Below are 13,646 nucleotides of genomic sequence, written 5' to 3' on the forward strand. Positions count from 1 at the left end.
TGATTTATGTTGAGCTTTGATCTTTGTTTGTCACCTTCAGCGGTGGACGAAGAAATGTTATTGAGGAGTATTTGTTTACTCCTCCATGATTGATCGTTCAGTTAAAAAAAGAAAAAAATCCTTCTCCACAAACGCAGCCCTTCCACAAGCGCAGTTTTGGTTGAAATTTACCAGACCTAGAGTCAAGTCCTGGATTTTGTCCCGTTGTATGTTTAACAGCCAAAAACCAATAAATCTCGTCATTCAAAGTAGTTGTTCAAGTTCAGAAGGTTAATTTTTGTAACGATACTAAACCTAGGAAAACAAGACGAGTACATCATTCGATCATTGGGGGCGCCCTATTCGGTTCGCGGACTTACCACAGATGTTTATGAGCCTGCAATTTGTGCTAATTTGATGAAAACTTGCCGGCAGCATTCTTGCACACTAATTCTCTTTTTCAAGCGCACCACAAGCAAAGGGTGAACTTTCAGGCCTATACAGGGTGGATCCAAAAAACCGAAACCCAGATATGATTGCTAAATGGAACAGAAGTAGGGCACATGTGAATCAAAGGGAGATATCCTCTGTTAGGGTTGAATCTCCTCTTTAAAATGACACCCTGATCATGTCCTTACATTTTGGTTGACTGAGCAGAGACCAGTTTTATGAAAGGGTCTAATTAGAGAATTGTGCCACTTTTCATGGTAAAAATCTCTTTTCCCCCACCTGCCTTGATTGGCAACCATAGCCTTTCACTCTGAGAGTGAGACAAATGACACCACAAACAACCACAATTGAAAAGTGGCGCAATTCTCTAAATTGTCATTTTAAAGAGGAGATTCAACCCTAACAGAGGATATCTCCCTTTGGTTCACATGTGCCCTACGTCTGTTCCAATCAGCAATAATATCTCGGTTTCGGTTTTTTTGATCCGCCCTGTACAGGGGCATCATAATACCCTTTTGGCATGAACACTTGGTGGTCGGTCGGTCGGTCAGTTGGTTTGTCTGTCTGCCTGTTTGTCTGTCTGCGCCTCAGTGTTATGGTGAGGTCACCCGACCACCATCTTAATTATGGGAATGTTTATACTGGAATGACTAGCATGGGTACTGCACCCGGCCCATGCGGCACAAGCGATGACTCACATTTCCTAACCAAGAGGGCGCACTGCCCAGCACCAGCTGCTATCAGAGTGACCGTTTTAGCGGATTTTCGGCTAACTTTGACATTAAAAAAAAAAAGTTTGACAGATTTTTTTTGGCAGATATCTGGCAGAATTCTGCAAACATTGTCATAATTTTATAAGACAGAAAATTGGGGAAAACATAGCAAATTGGGGAAAAAATGTACATTTGTTTTGAAAAAGCTTCAAATCTTTTCAAACAAACCCTTGCATTATGGGGCAGGTTGGCCGGCCTAGTTGCGCTCTGACGAGGTTAACCGAATCGACTTTGTCGTGATTCAACGTTTTGCCTGAAATTTACGCAGTTTCATATCTTCATGTGACTACAATGTATATTGTTTAGAATGTAATATGAACTATTAAGGCAATACTACAACATCTGCATGTTTTTTTTAAAATGTTTAAAATGCATTTTGAGTAATTCTGAGAAATTTGGCAGATTTTTTGATGAATCTGACAGATTTTTGAATTGCATTTAGCAGAATTTGGTCATTACCTTTCGGTCACCCTGTCCGTGGCTGCTGTACACTGCACTTGACCGCCGTGCACGATTGTACAGTAAAATTGTCACTATTTATCAGCTTTTCAAATCTTTGATTGATAATGCTAGCTGCCGTACTTCAACCTATTGCTCGTAGAGTCCAGACAAAGCAGGTAAAATAGTTTTATACTTAATAATAGTAGCTTGAGTAACTCCAGCTGACATGCTCCATGACTGATGAGTGAGTCCATCAGTTGTCCATATTCATTCACATGTAACGCTGGAGCAGTGGAGGCATAACCTGTTCATTAGTAGCAAGACTAAGAGACCCTAAAAAAAAATGGCCTCTCAAAAATTGTTCATTTTCACCTCTAATATCCCACCCCATATTTCATTTACATACCCCATACATTCAGCAGTCATTTATGAAGCCTATTGATCGACTTCATTGAAACAGACAACACAAAAAAATGTGAAAAATCTTGACGATTTTGGTGGCTTGTCCGTAAGAAAAATGCCAGTTCCAATGCCTGTCGTCCATTTTGTTTTGCTAATTATGTAAATGTATGCATCACGTGCATGACGTGATGACATCGAAAAAAATCTGCCGTACCACTTTCAGGTGCCGCAAGTGAGTTCAATTTTCGTCTGGTGTGTTGTTGCGGAAACAAGACAACGAGAATGCTCTAGTCCAGCAAGTACTCGTACTCGACATGTCAAAATTGTACTCAATCATCTAAGTACTCGTATTCGAATAGCAGTACTCGGGGAAAAATAGCTCGACTAATACTAGACATCATTTTATCCATACCTGTACTATCAGTTATGGTTGATTGGCTTGCAGAGAAATTGAAGTTTCCTGATTTTCCTCTTTGCACATATTCAACAGCTAGCTGTGAGTGGGTCTGTATATCGGTCTGACTAGGCCTGGGCCAGTTACGCACAAAACCATTTGCTGTATGGCCCTATTCGGAAGTACAAATACTTGTACTCGGAGGTTCAAGTACTCGTACTCGTATTCAGAAGTACAAGTACTCGTACTCAGAGGTATAATCGTGTATAAGTACTCGTACTCGGCAATCTAAGGTCTTGGCAGTACTCGTACTCGTACTTGGAATTACAATTACTCGTACTCGGAGGTACAAGTACTCGTACTCAGAAGTACAAGTACTCGTACTCGGAGGTATAATCGTATAAGTACTCGTACTCGGCAATCTAAGTTCTCGGCAGTACTCGTACGTTCGTACTTGGAAGTACAATTACTCGTACTCGGGGGTACAAGTACTCGTACTCGGAGGTACAAGTACTCATACTCATGTATAATCGTATAAGTACTTGTAATCGTAATATAAGTACTCGTACTCGGCAATCAAAGTTCTCGGCAGTACTCGTACTTGTACGTGGAAGTACAATTACTCGTACTCGGAGGTACAAGTACTCGTACTCGTACTCAGAAGTACTCGTATTCAGATGTATAATCGTATAAGTACTCGTAATCGGCAATCTAAGTTCTCGGCAGTACTCGTACGTTCGTACTTGGAAGTACAATTACTCGTACTCGGAGGTACAAGTACTCGTACTCATGTATACTAGTACTCGTAATCGTATATAAGTACTCGTACTCGGCAATCTAAGTTCTCGGCAGTACTCGTACTTGTACTTGGAAGTACAATTACTCGTACTCGGAGGTACAAGTACTCGTACTCGTACTCAGAAGTACAAGTACTCCTATTCAGATGTATAATCGTATAAGTACTCGTAATCGGCAATCTAAGTTCTCGGCAGTACTCAGAAAATAGTACTCGACTACAACAATGCTCCTCTGTTAGTGTTAGTCTTTAGTTGTACACAACCAGGATACCCATTCTTTCCTTGGAGGATGTCATTTACAACTTTCATGACCATTTGGATTTTGTTCTGAAATTTTTGGAGGAGAAAAAATACCTGGATGCCAAGAGACGCAAGGTTTTGTGTTCAATAATCACATCAATATTGATTCATTGATAATCCATTTGATTATGATGTACAGAAGAAGCCAATGAAAATGGTTGCAGAAGTTCCGTTCAGTATAGGAACTGATGAAGGTTATGTTTTTCTTCTTTATCAAAGCTCGTTTCCCTTTGCCGTTCGTCTTTGTCGACCATGGAGACAAACAAATACAAAGCAACCATCGTTAACATCTCACCTGTGTTACGTCTGCACAAATTCAAGGGTAGGTTTTTATCATTCATTTTTCAATTAACCTCTGCAATTAACTCCCTGTTGTTATTTTTGTCCCAATTTTGCGGTTTGCTGCTCCCCAAAATGTTACAAGTAAATACTATTTGACTATTGTCGTATTGGTTTGGGAACCCAATATCAGCTCAAAATTATGCCATCCCCCCCCCCCTCCAAAAATCTGTACTAAGCTGTTGATTGATCAGTTTGGATAGTCTTTTTATGTAATACAACCACCGGTTAAGAGACTTAGAATAAAACTCAACATTGGCTGTTTAAAAAATGCTGTATACATGTACGTGAATGGTCATCGTGGGCGTGACGTGAATGCGCCTGTTATTTAAAATGTTGATCATTTGAAGCTAGTCTGCAGGACGATCGTGCCTCGCGTTACATATTGTTCCAGGCTGCGTGACACGGCCTATTTTTGCAAATACAATTCACAACATAATAGCATTTAGTTGTGTCCAGGTTTTAGAGTGTTGATGTCCATGAGAATGGGTTACCGAAGACCCAATATAGAAGGCGCCCTCACAGGACGATCACGCCTCGCGTAACGTATCGTTACAGGCTGCGTGACGCAGCCTGTTTTTGCAAATAGAATTCACAACATAAAAAGCATAAGAAACTTTGTGTCCAGGTTTTACAATGTAAATGTCCATACTCCATAACAACTGAATACTGGAGACTCGATATAGAAGGGGCCCACCGAATAGTCAGATTGTGGAGGTCAAGATGCAGTCTGGTTTGCATAATTAATCGCTGAATCTGCTCACATATTTATAGACCCTTGCTGTGCAAGGGGATATTCCATAGACTAATGTTATCCTGTCTGTCAGGCCAATATTCATTCCTGGATCTTTTGGAATTTTACACTGCTCGTTTGCCCTATTCTAAACAAACCAAGGTTCAACAATGCTCATGATATGGTACCAGTCCGATAAGGCTGTGCATCGGAACCGGGTACCCGATTGTTTTTGTCAGGAACCGGTTCCAGATTATGGAATCAGGTACCTGCAACCAACTTTACTAATTACAAAGTAATTTCTCAGACAATGAAAAAGAAAGGTTGCAAATGTCATTTGTGGAGGATTTTAAAACTGAAAACCAGGCTACATGGGAAAACAAAACATATTTCACATTTATGATGCTTGAGAAAGTTGCAAGTTATACCGTAAAGCTGAAAAGCTAACTGTACACAGTTGTATCTTGCTGTACCGACGCACCGATTTGACATTATTATCGTGCGGACCTTTATGAACAGTCTGAACAGCAACTTCCCAGATTTGAATTTCAAGTTGGGTTTCTTTCACGGGTACCCGGATACCTGTGTTTTTTTCAACAGGGTACCCAGTTCCCGTACTACGGCGTACCCGTAAATTCATGTTTTCTTTATTTGCTGTGCAGAGGAGGAAAATGCCCCGGTCACACTCCTCATGCCTTGGGCCACAGCAACTGAGCGCGCCTTGGATCGCTTCCGCATGCTGTACGCCGAACGGGGATTTAATGTCTTGACCGCCTATGCCAAACCCATCAATTTCATCTGGCCTAGATCCTCCCAACCCGTCGCAGCTGAGATCGTTGAATTTCTCCGCACCAAGACCGGCAAGGCGCCAATCGTCGTCCACGCTTTCTCAATAGGGGCCTTCATGTACGCGAACGTGCTTACCTACATTTCCGAACACCCTGATGAGTTCTCTGCGTTAGAACCACGAATCCGTGGCCATGTTTTCGACAGTATTGTCTTTGGCACCCTGAAAGAATTACGAGTTGGAATGGGGTCATTGCTAACAAGAAGATGGATCTTACAACAGCTCATCGCAATGGGGACTAGCGTCTACTTTTACTTAACCTACAGCAACACGGTCACGATCTATGATCAGTTGATCGACATTTTCTGGAAGAACCCTTTCAAGACGTCGGTACTGTTTTACTATTCGCTCATCGATCCCATGTGCAAGAGGGATTCCATTGAGCGCTTCATTGCAAATTGGAAAGAGCAGACCAGCCAGCCTGCTCACTATCTTTCCACGCCCGATGCAAAACATGCCGAGATTTTTCGAGCAATACCAGATAAATATAAAGACACGTTGTTCAAGTATTTGGACACTCTGAAGCTGGAACAGCAATCAAGTCCAACACATTCTAAGCTCTAGGTACACTGTAGGGGCCAAGACATTGTTGAAGATAGGCAGTTACATTGTACCTACCACTGCGGGAGGACGTCATCACAAGGAACCGCTGTTATCCATGAACCGCCAGCAACAATGTCTTGAGAATCCTGAGGCATTTGTGCAATGCATGCGCACTTGGGCGTCGATTGGTGCTTTTAAACTCACTCACTCACTCACACACTCTGTCGACCCAAGTGGAAGCTTGAGTCGAGTGCGATGACGCACGTGCCACACATCACGACTGTTCATGCAGCTAGTGAGCTCGTCCGTCGTCTCAACCCCTGCGTCATCCATCATCAACCTCACTATTGTCTTGATTGGCCTCCCTTTCCCTGGTTGCCCATGCTTTGGCTCCCATAGGATCACCCGACTTGTTTGCAGTTCAGGGTGTCTGTAGCAAGGTGCTGTTTAAAGTGGGGGGTTGGTTCCCCACCCCCCTTTTTTGTCCCCCAATAAGAAATTGTACCCTACATTTTAATTCTATACAGCCATATGGTTGCAAAGGGCGATTTCTAACTTAGGTTACGTAACACTTTATGTCGAATGAAACTACATGTGCACAGACATGTTCACGTTGGCGGGTGAAATCTTTGAAAATTACTTTCTCCAGTTTGGAAGACTGTATCTTCATGCAACCTTCAGGATTTATTTCCCCTATAATGATCCAAGTATGTTTATTACTTTCGTTGAATTTGGAAAAATAGGCCTGGCTACTGGCATGTGCTATATCTATCAAAGTATCAATCTTTTCAAGCCTCAGGAATATTAATGAGGTTCCTATCCATTACGGTGTGCAGTAAACAATGGAATAAAAGCCTCTTTCACGAGTTGTAAGTCAACAACTATCACCCTTTTTGCCGGCTTCCATTGGTGGATACCGAGACCCACGCCATGTCACGCCGAATGACGCTAATGAATATGCTAATATGCCCGTCATCATTGTGTGCCGGGCCGAAATCAGTCAGCTGTAGCGCCTATGGTGCTTTGTTGAACAAATTACAATGCACATGGGTTGGGTCGGCAAAAAATTTTTTGATCGTCTTCGAAATTTTCCTTAGAGATGGTTCAAAGTGTAACACTAGCGTCTGCAACAACAGATTAAGATGGAATTTGGAATATACATATATGAAATAAGTGCTCAACTACTCGTGAAATAACAACTTGGGTAAATTCCTAGAAATTGGGATAAATACATACATTAGGGGAAGTTTCACACAATTTCTTCAAGACTTGAAGGTCAGCTTTGACAGTAACCAGTAATGACTTTTTGGCATCGATGACGGCATTTTTTTCACTGACATGAAGTTTAGAATTTCTTCTTCAGTTAGAATGTAACATTTCAATCATACCGAGCATATTTTCTGAGCAACACAACATTCAAAAGGCCAATAAACGTTGTGTCCAGGTTTTACAATGTAAATGTCCATACTCCATAACAACTGAATACTGGAGACTCGATATAGAAAGCGCCCACCGACTAGTCAGATTGTGGAGGTCAAGATGCAGTCTGGTTTGCATAATTAATCGCTGAATCTGCTCACATATTTATAGACCCTTGCTGTGCAAGGGGATATTCCATAGACTAACGTTATCCTGTCTGTCAGGCCAATATTCATTCCTGGATCTTTTGGAATTTTACACTGCTCGTTTGCCCTATTCCAAACAAACCAAGGTTCAACAATGCTCATGATATGGTACCAGTCCGATAGGGCTGTGCATCGGAACCGGGTACCCGACTGTTTTTGTCAGGAACCGGTTCCAGATTATGGAATCGGGTACCTGCAACCAACTTTACTAATAACAAAGTAATTTCTCAGACAATGAAAAAGAAAGGTTGCAAATGTCATTTGTGGAGGATTTTAAAACTGAAAACCAGGCTACATGTACATGGGAAAACAAAACATATTTTACATTTATGACGCTTGAGAAAGTTGCAAGTTACACTGTAAAGCTGTAAAGCTCACTGTACACTTGTATCTTGCTGTACCGACGCACCGATTTGACATTATTATCGTGCGGACCTTTATGAACAGTCTGAACAGCAACTTCCCAGATTTGAATTTCAAGTTGGGTTTCTTTCACGGGTACCCGGATACCTGTGTTTTTTTCAACAGGGTACCCAGTTCCCGTACTACGGCGTACCCGTAAATTCATGTTTTCTTTATTTGCTGTGCAGAGGAGGAAAATGCCCCGGTCACACTCCTCATGCCTTGGGCCACAGCAACTGAGCGCGCCTTGGATCGCTTCCGCATGCTGTACGCCGAACGGGGATTCAATGTCTTGACTGCCTACTCAAAACCCATCAATTTTATCTGGCCTAGATCTTCCCAACCCGTCGCAGCTGAGATCGTTGAATTTCTCCGCACCAAGACCGGCAAGGCGCCAATCGTCGTCCACGCTTTCTCAATAGGGGCCTTCATATACGCGAACGTGCTTACCTACATTTCCGAACACCCTGATGAGTTCTCTGCGTTAGAACCACGAATCCGTGGCCATGTTTTCGACAGTATTGTCTTTGGCACCCTGAAAGAATTACGAGTTGGAATGGGGTCATTGCTAACAAGAAGATGGATCTTACAACAGCTCATCGCAATGGGGACTAGCGTCTACTTTTACTTAACCTACAGCAACACGGTCACGATCTATGATCAGTTGATCGACATTTTCTGGAAGAACCCTTTCAAGACGTCAGTACTGTTTTACTATTCGCTCATCGATCCCATGTGCAAGAGGGATTCCATTGAGCGCTTCATTGCAAATTGGAAAGAGCAGACCAGCCAGCCTGCTCACTATCTTTCCACGCCCGATGCAAAACATGCCGAGATTTTTCGAGCAATACCAGATAAATATAAAGACACGTTGTTCAAGTATTTGGACACTCTGAAGCTGGAACAGCAATCAAGTCCAACACATTCTAAGCTCTAGGTACACTGTAGGGGCCAAGACATTGTTGAAGATAGGCAGTTACCTACCACTGCAGGAGGACGTCATCACAAGGAACCACTGTCATCCATGAACCGCCAGCAACAACGTCTTGAGAATTTTGAAGCATTTGTGCTATGCGTGCGCACTTGGGCGTCGATTGGTGCTTTTTAACTCACTCACTCACACACTCTGTCGACCCAAGCGGAAGCTTGAGTCGAGTGCGATGACGCACACGCCACACATCACGACTGTTCATGCAGCTAGCGAGCTCGTCCGTCGTCTCAACCCCTACGTCATCCATCATCAACCTCACTATTTTCTTGATTGGCCTCCCTTTCCCTGGTTGCCCATGCTTTGGCTCCCATAGGATCACCCGACTTGTTGGCAGTTCAGGGTGTCTGTAGCAAGGTGCTGTTTAAAGTGGGGGGTTGGTTTCCCCCCCCCCCTTTTTTGTCCCCAAATAAGAAATTGTAGCCTACATTTGATTCTATACAGCCATATGGTTGCAAAGGGCGATTTCTAAATTAGGTTACGTAACACTCTATGTCGAATGAAACTACATGTGCACAGACATGTTCACGTTGGCGGGTGAAATCTTTGAAAATTACTTTCTCCAGTTTGGAAGACTGTATCTTCATGCAACCTTCAGGATTTATTTCCCCTATAATGATCCAAGAATGCTTATTACTTTCGTTGAAATTGGAAAAATAGGCCTGGCTACTGGCATGTGCGATATCTATCAAAGTATCAATCTTTTCAAGCCTCAGGAATATTAATGAGGTTCCTATCCATTACGGTGTGCAGTAAACAATGGAATAAAAGCCTCTTTCACGAGTTGTAAGTCAACAACTATCACCCTTTTTGCCGGCTTCCATTGGTCGATACCGAGACCCAGGCCATGTCACGCCGAATGACGCTAATGAATATGCTAATATGCCCGTCATCATAGTGTGCCGGGCTGAAATCAGTCAGCTGTAGCGCCAATGGCGCTTTGTTGAACAAATTACAATGCACATGGGTTGGGTCGGCAAATAATTTTTTGATCGTCTTCGAAATTTTCCTTAGAGATGGTTCAAAGCGTAACACTAGCGTCCGCAACAACAGATTAAGATGGAATTTGGAATATACTTATATGAAATAAGTGCTCAACTACTCCTGAAATAACAACTTGGGTAAATTCCTAGAAATTGGGATAAAGTATACATTTGGGGAAGTTTCGCACAATTTCTTCCAGACTTGAAGGTCAGCTTTTGACAGTAACCAGTAATGACTTTTTGGCATCGATGACGGCATTTTTTTCACTGACATGAAGTTTAGAATTTCTTCTTCAGTTAGAATGTAACATTTCAATCATACCGAGCATATTTTCTGAGCAACACAACATTCAAAAGGCCAATAAACGTTGTGTCCAGGTTTTACAATGTAAATGTCCATACTTCATATCAACTGAATACTGGAGACTCGATATAGAAAGCGCCCACCGAATAGTCAGATTGTGGAGGTCAAGATGCAGTCTGGTTTGCATAATTAATCGCTGAATCTGCTCACATATTTATAGACCCTTGCTGTGCAAGGGGATATTCCATAGACTAATGTTATCCTGTCTGTCAGGCCAATATTCATTCCTGGATCTTTTGGAATTTTACACTGCTCGTTTGCCCTATTCCAAACAAATCAATTACCGTAGGTTCAACAATGCTCATGATATGGTACCAGTCCGATAGGGCTGTGCATCGGAACCGGGTACCCAACTGTTATTGTCAGGACCCGGTTCCAGATTATGGAATCGGGTACCTGCAACCAACTTTAATAATTACAAAGTAATTTCTCAGACAATAAAAAAGAAAGGTTTCAAATGTCACTTGTGGAGGATTTTAAAACTGAAAACCAGGCTACATGGGAAAACAAAACATATTTCACATTTATGACGTTTGAGAAAGTTGCAAGTTACACCGTAAAGCTGTAAAGCTCACTGTACACTTGTATCTTGCTGTACCAACGCAACCATGTGGAAGTATTATCGTGCGGACCTTTATGAACAGTCTGAACAGCAACTTCCGAGATTTGAATTTCAGGTTGGGTTTCTTTCACTGGTACCCGGATACCTGTGTTTTTTTCAACAGGGTACCCAGTTCCCGTACTACGGCGTACCCGTAAATTCACGTTTTCTTTATTTGCTGTGCAGATGAAGAAAATGCCCCGGTCACACTCCTCATGCCTTGGGCCACAGCATCTGAGCGCGCCTTGGATCGCTTCCGCATGCTGTACGCCGAACGGGGATTTAATGTCTTGACGGCCTATGCCAAACCCATCAATTTCATCTGGCCTAGATCCTCCCAACCCGTCGCCGCTGAGATCGTTGAATTTCTCCGCACCAAGACCGGCAAGGCACCAATCGTCGTCCACGCTTTCTCAATAGGGGCCTTCATGTACGCGAACGTGCTTACCTACATTTCCGAACACCCTGATGAGTTCTCTGCTTTAGAACCACGAATCCGTGGCCAAGTCTTTGACAGTATCGTCATCGGCACGCTGAAAGAATTACGAGTTGGAATGGGGGAAATGCTAACAAGAAGATGGATCTTACAACAGCTCATCGCAACGGGGACTAGCGTCTACTTTTACCTAACCTACGGCAACACGGTCGCAATCTATGATCAGTTGATCGACATTTTCTGGAAGAACCCTTTCAAGACGTCGGTTCTGTGTTACTATTCGCTCATCGATCCCATGTGCAAGAGGGATTCCATTGAGCGCTTCATCGCTAATTGGAAAGAGCAGACCAGCCAGCCAGCTCACTACCTTTCAACACCCGATGCAAAACATGCCGAGATTTTGCGAGCAATACCAGACCAATATAAAGACACGTTGTTCAAGTATTTGGACACTCTGAAGCTGGAACAGCAATCAAGTCCAACACATTCTAAGCTCTAGGTACACTGTAGGGGCCAAGACATTGTTGAAGATAGGCAGTTACAAGTATGTTTATTACTTTCATTGAAAATTGGAAAAATAGGCCTGGCTACTGGCATGTGCGATATCTATCAAAGTATCAATCTTTTCAAGCCTCAGGAATATTAATGAGGTTCCTATCCATTACGGTGAGCAGTAAACAATGGAATAAAAGCCTCTTTCACGAGTTGTAAGTCAACAACTATCACCCTTTTTGCCGGCTTCCATTGGTGGATACCGAGACCCACGCCATGTCACGCCGAATGATGCTAATGAATATGCTAATATGCCCGTCATCATTGTGTGCCGGGCCGAAATCAGTCAGCTGTAGCGCCTATGGTGCTTTGTTGAACAAATTACAATGCACATGGGTTGGGTCGGCAAATAATTTTTTGATCGTCTTCGAAATTTTCCTTAGAGATGGTTCAAAGTGTAACACTAGCGTCTGCAACAACAGATTAAGGTGGAATTTGGAATATACTTATATGAAATAAATGCTCAACTACTCGTGAAATAACAACTTGGGTAAATTCCTAGAAATTGGGATAAATACATACATTTGGGGAAGTTTCGCACAATTTCTTCCAGACTTGAAGGTCAGCTTTGACAGTAACCAGTAATGACTTTTTGGCATCGATGACGGCATTGTTGAAGATACATGTAGGCAGTTACATTGTACCTACCACTGCGGGAGGACGTCATCACAAGGAACCGCTGTTATCCATGAACCGCCAGCAACAACGTCTTGAGAATTCTGAAGCATTTGTGCAATGCGTGCGCACTTGGGCGTCGATTGGTGCTTTTTAACTCACTCACTCACACACTCTGTCGACCCAAGCGGAAGCTTGAGTCAAGTGCGATGATGCACAAAGCCACACATCACGACTGTTCATGCAGCTAGCGAGCTCTTCCGTCATCTCAACCCCTGCATCATCCATCATCAACCTCACTATTGTCTTGATTGGCCTCCCTTTCCCTGGTTGCCCATGCTTAGGCTCCCATAGGATCACCCGACTTGTTGGCAGTTCAGGGTGTCTGTAGCAAGGTGCTGTTTAAAGTGGGGGGTTGGTTCCCCCCCCCCTTTTTTGTCCCCAATGCTAACAAGAAGATGGATCTTACAACAGCTCATCGCAACGGGGACTAGCGTCTACTTTTACCTAACCTACGGCAACACGGTCGCGATCTATGATCAGTTGATCGACATGTTCTGGAAGAACCCTTTCAAGACGTCAGTTCTGTGTTACTATTCGCTCATCGATCCCATGTGCAAGAGGGATTCCATTGAGCGCTTCATCGCAAATTGGAAAGAGCAGACCAGCCAGCCTGCTCACTATCTTTCCACACCCGATGCAAAACATGCCGAGATTTTTCGAGCAATACCAGATAAATATAAAGACACGTTGTTCAAGTATTTGGACACTCTGAAGCTGGAACAGCAATCAAGTCCAACACATTCTAAGCTCTAGGTACACTGTAGGGGCCAAGACATTGTTGAAGATAGGCAGTTACATTGTACCTACCACTGCGGGAGGACGTCATCACAAGGAACCGCTGTTATCCATGAACTGCCAGCAACAATGTCTTGAGAATCCTGAGGCATTTGTGCAATGCATGCGCACTTGGGCGTCGATTGGTGCTTTTAAACTCACTCACACACTCTGTCGACCCAAGTGGAAGCTTGAGTCGAGTGCGTTGACGCACATGCCACACATCACGACTGTTCATGCAGCTA

General features: G+C 43.1%; 1 protein-coding gene across 3 annotated transcripts; it reads left to right on the forward strand.

Moving 5' to 3' along the window:
• Nucleotides 1–1,673: 1,673 nt before the first annotated feature.
• Nucleotides 1,674–13,561, forward strand: LOC119737747. 3 transcript variants are annotated; one of them, XM_038212323.1, is made up of 4 exons: nt 1,674–1,819; nt 3,756–3,858; nt 11,148–11,538; nt 13,023–13,561. In XM_038212323.1, exons 1-4 carry the CDS (start codon nt 1,769–1,771, stop codon nt 13,378–13,380), a joined length of 903 nt encoding a protein of 300 aa, XP_038068251.1. In that variant the 5' UTR covers nt 1,674–1,768; the 3' UTR covers nt 13,381–13,561. The 3 variants fall into 3 exon arrangements, with proteins under 3 accessions (XP_038068251.1, XP_038068241.1, XP_038068260.1); XM_038212313.1 differs by lacking the exon at nt 13,023–13,561 and adding an exon at nt 12,579–13,003 and having other exon boundaries at nt 11,148–11,931; XM_038212332.1 differs by lacking the exons at nt 11,148–11,538; nt 13,023–13,561 and adding an exon at nt 5,271–6,487.
• The last annotated feature ends 85 nt before the right edge of the window (nt 13,562–13,646 follow it).

This window comes from Patiria miniata, unplaced genomic scaffold (assembly GCF_015706575.1).
Source record: "Patiria miniata isolate m_02_andy unplaced genomic scaffold, ASM1570657v1 HiC_scaffold_10, whole genome shotgun sequence".
NCBI lineage: Eukaryota > Metazoa > Echinodermata > Asteroidea > Valvatida > Asterinidae > Patiria > Patiria miniata.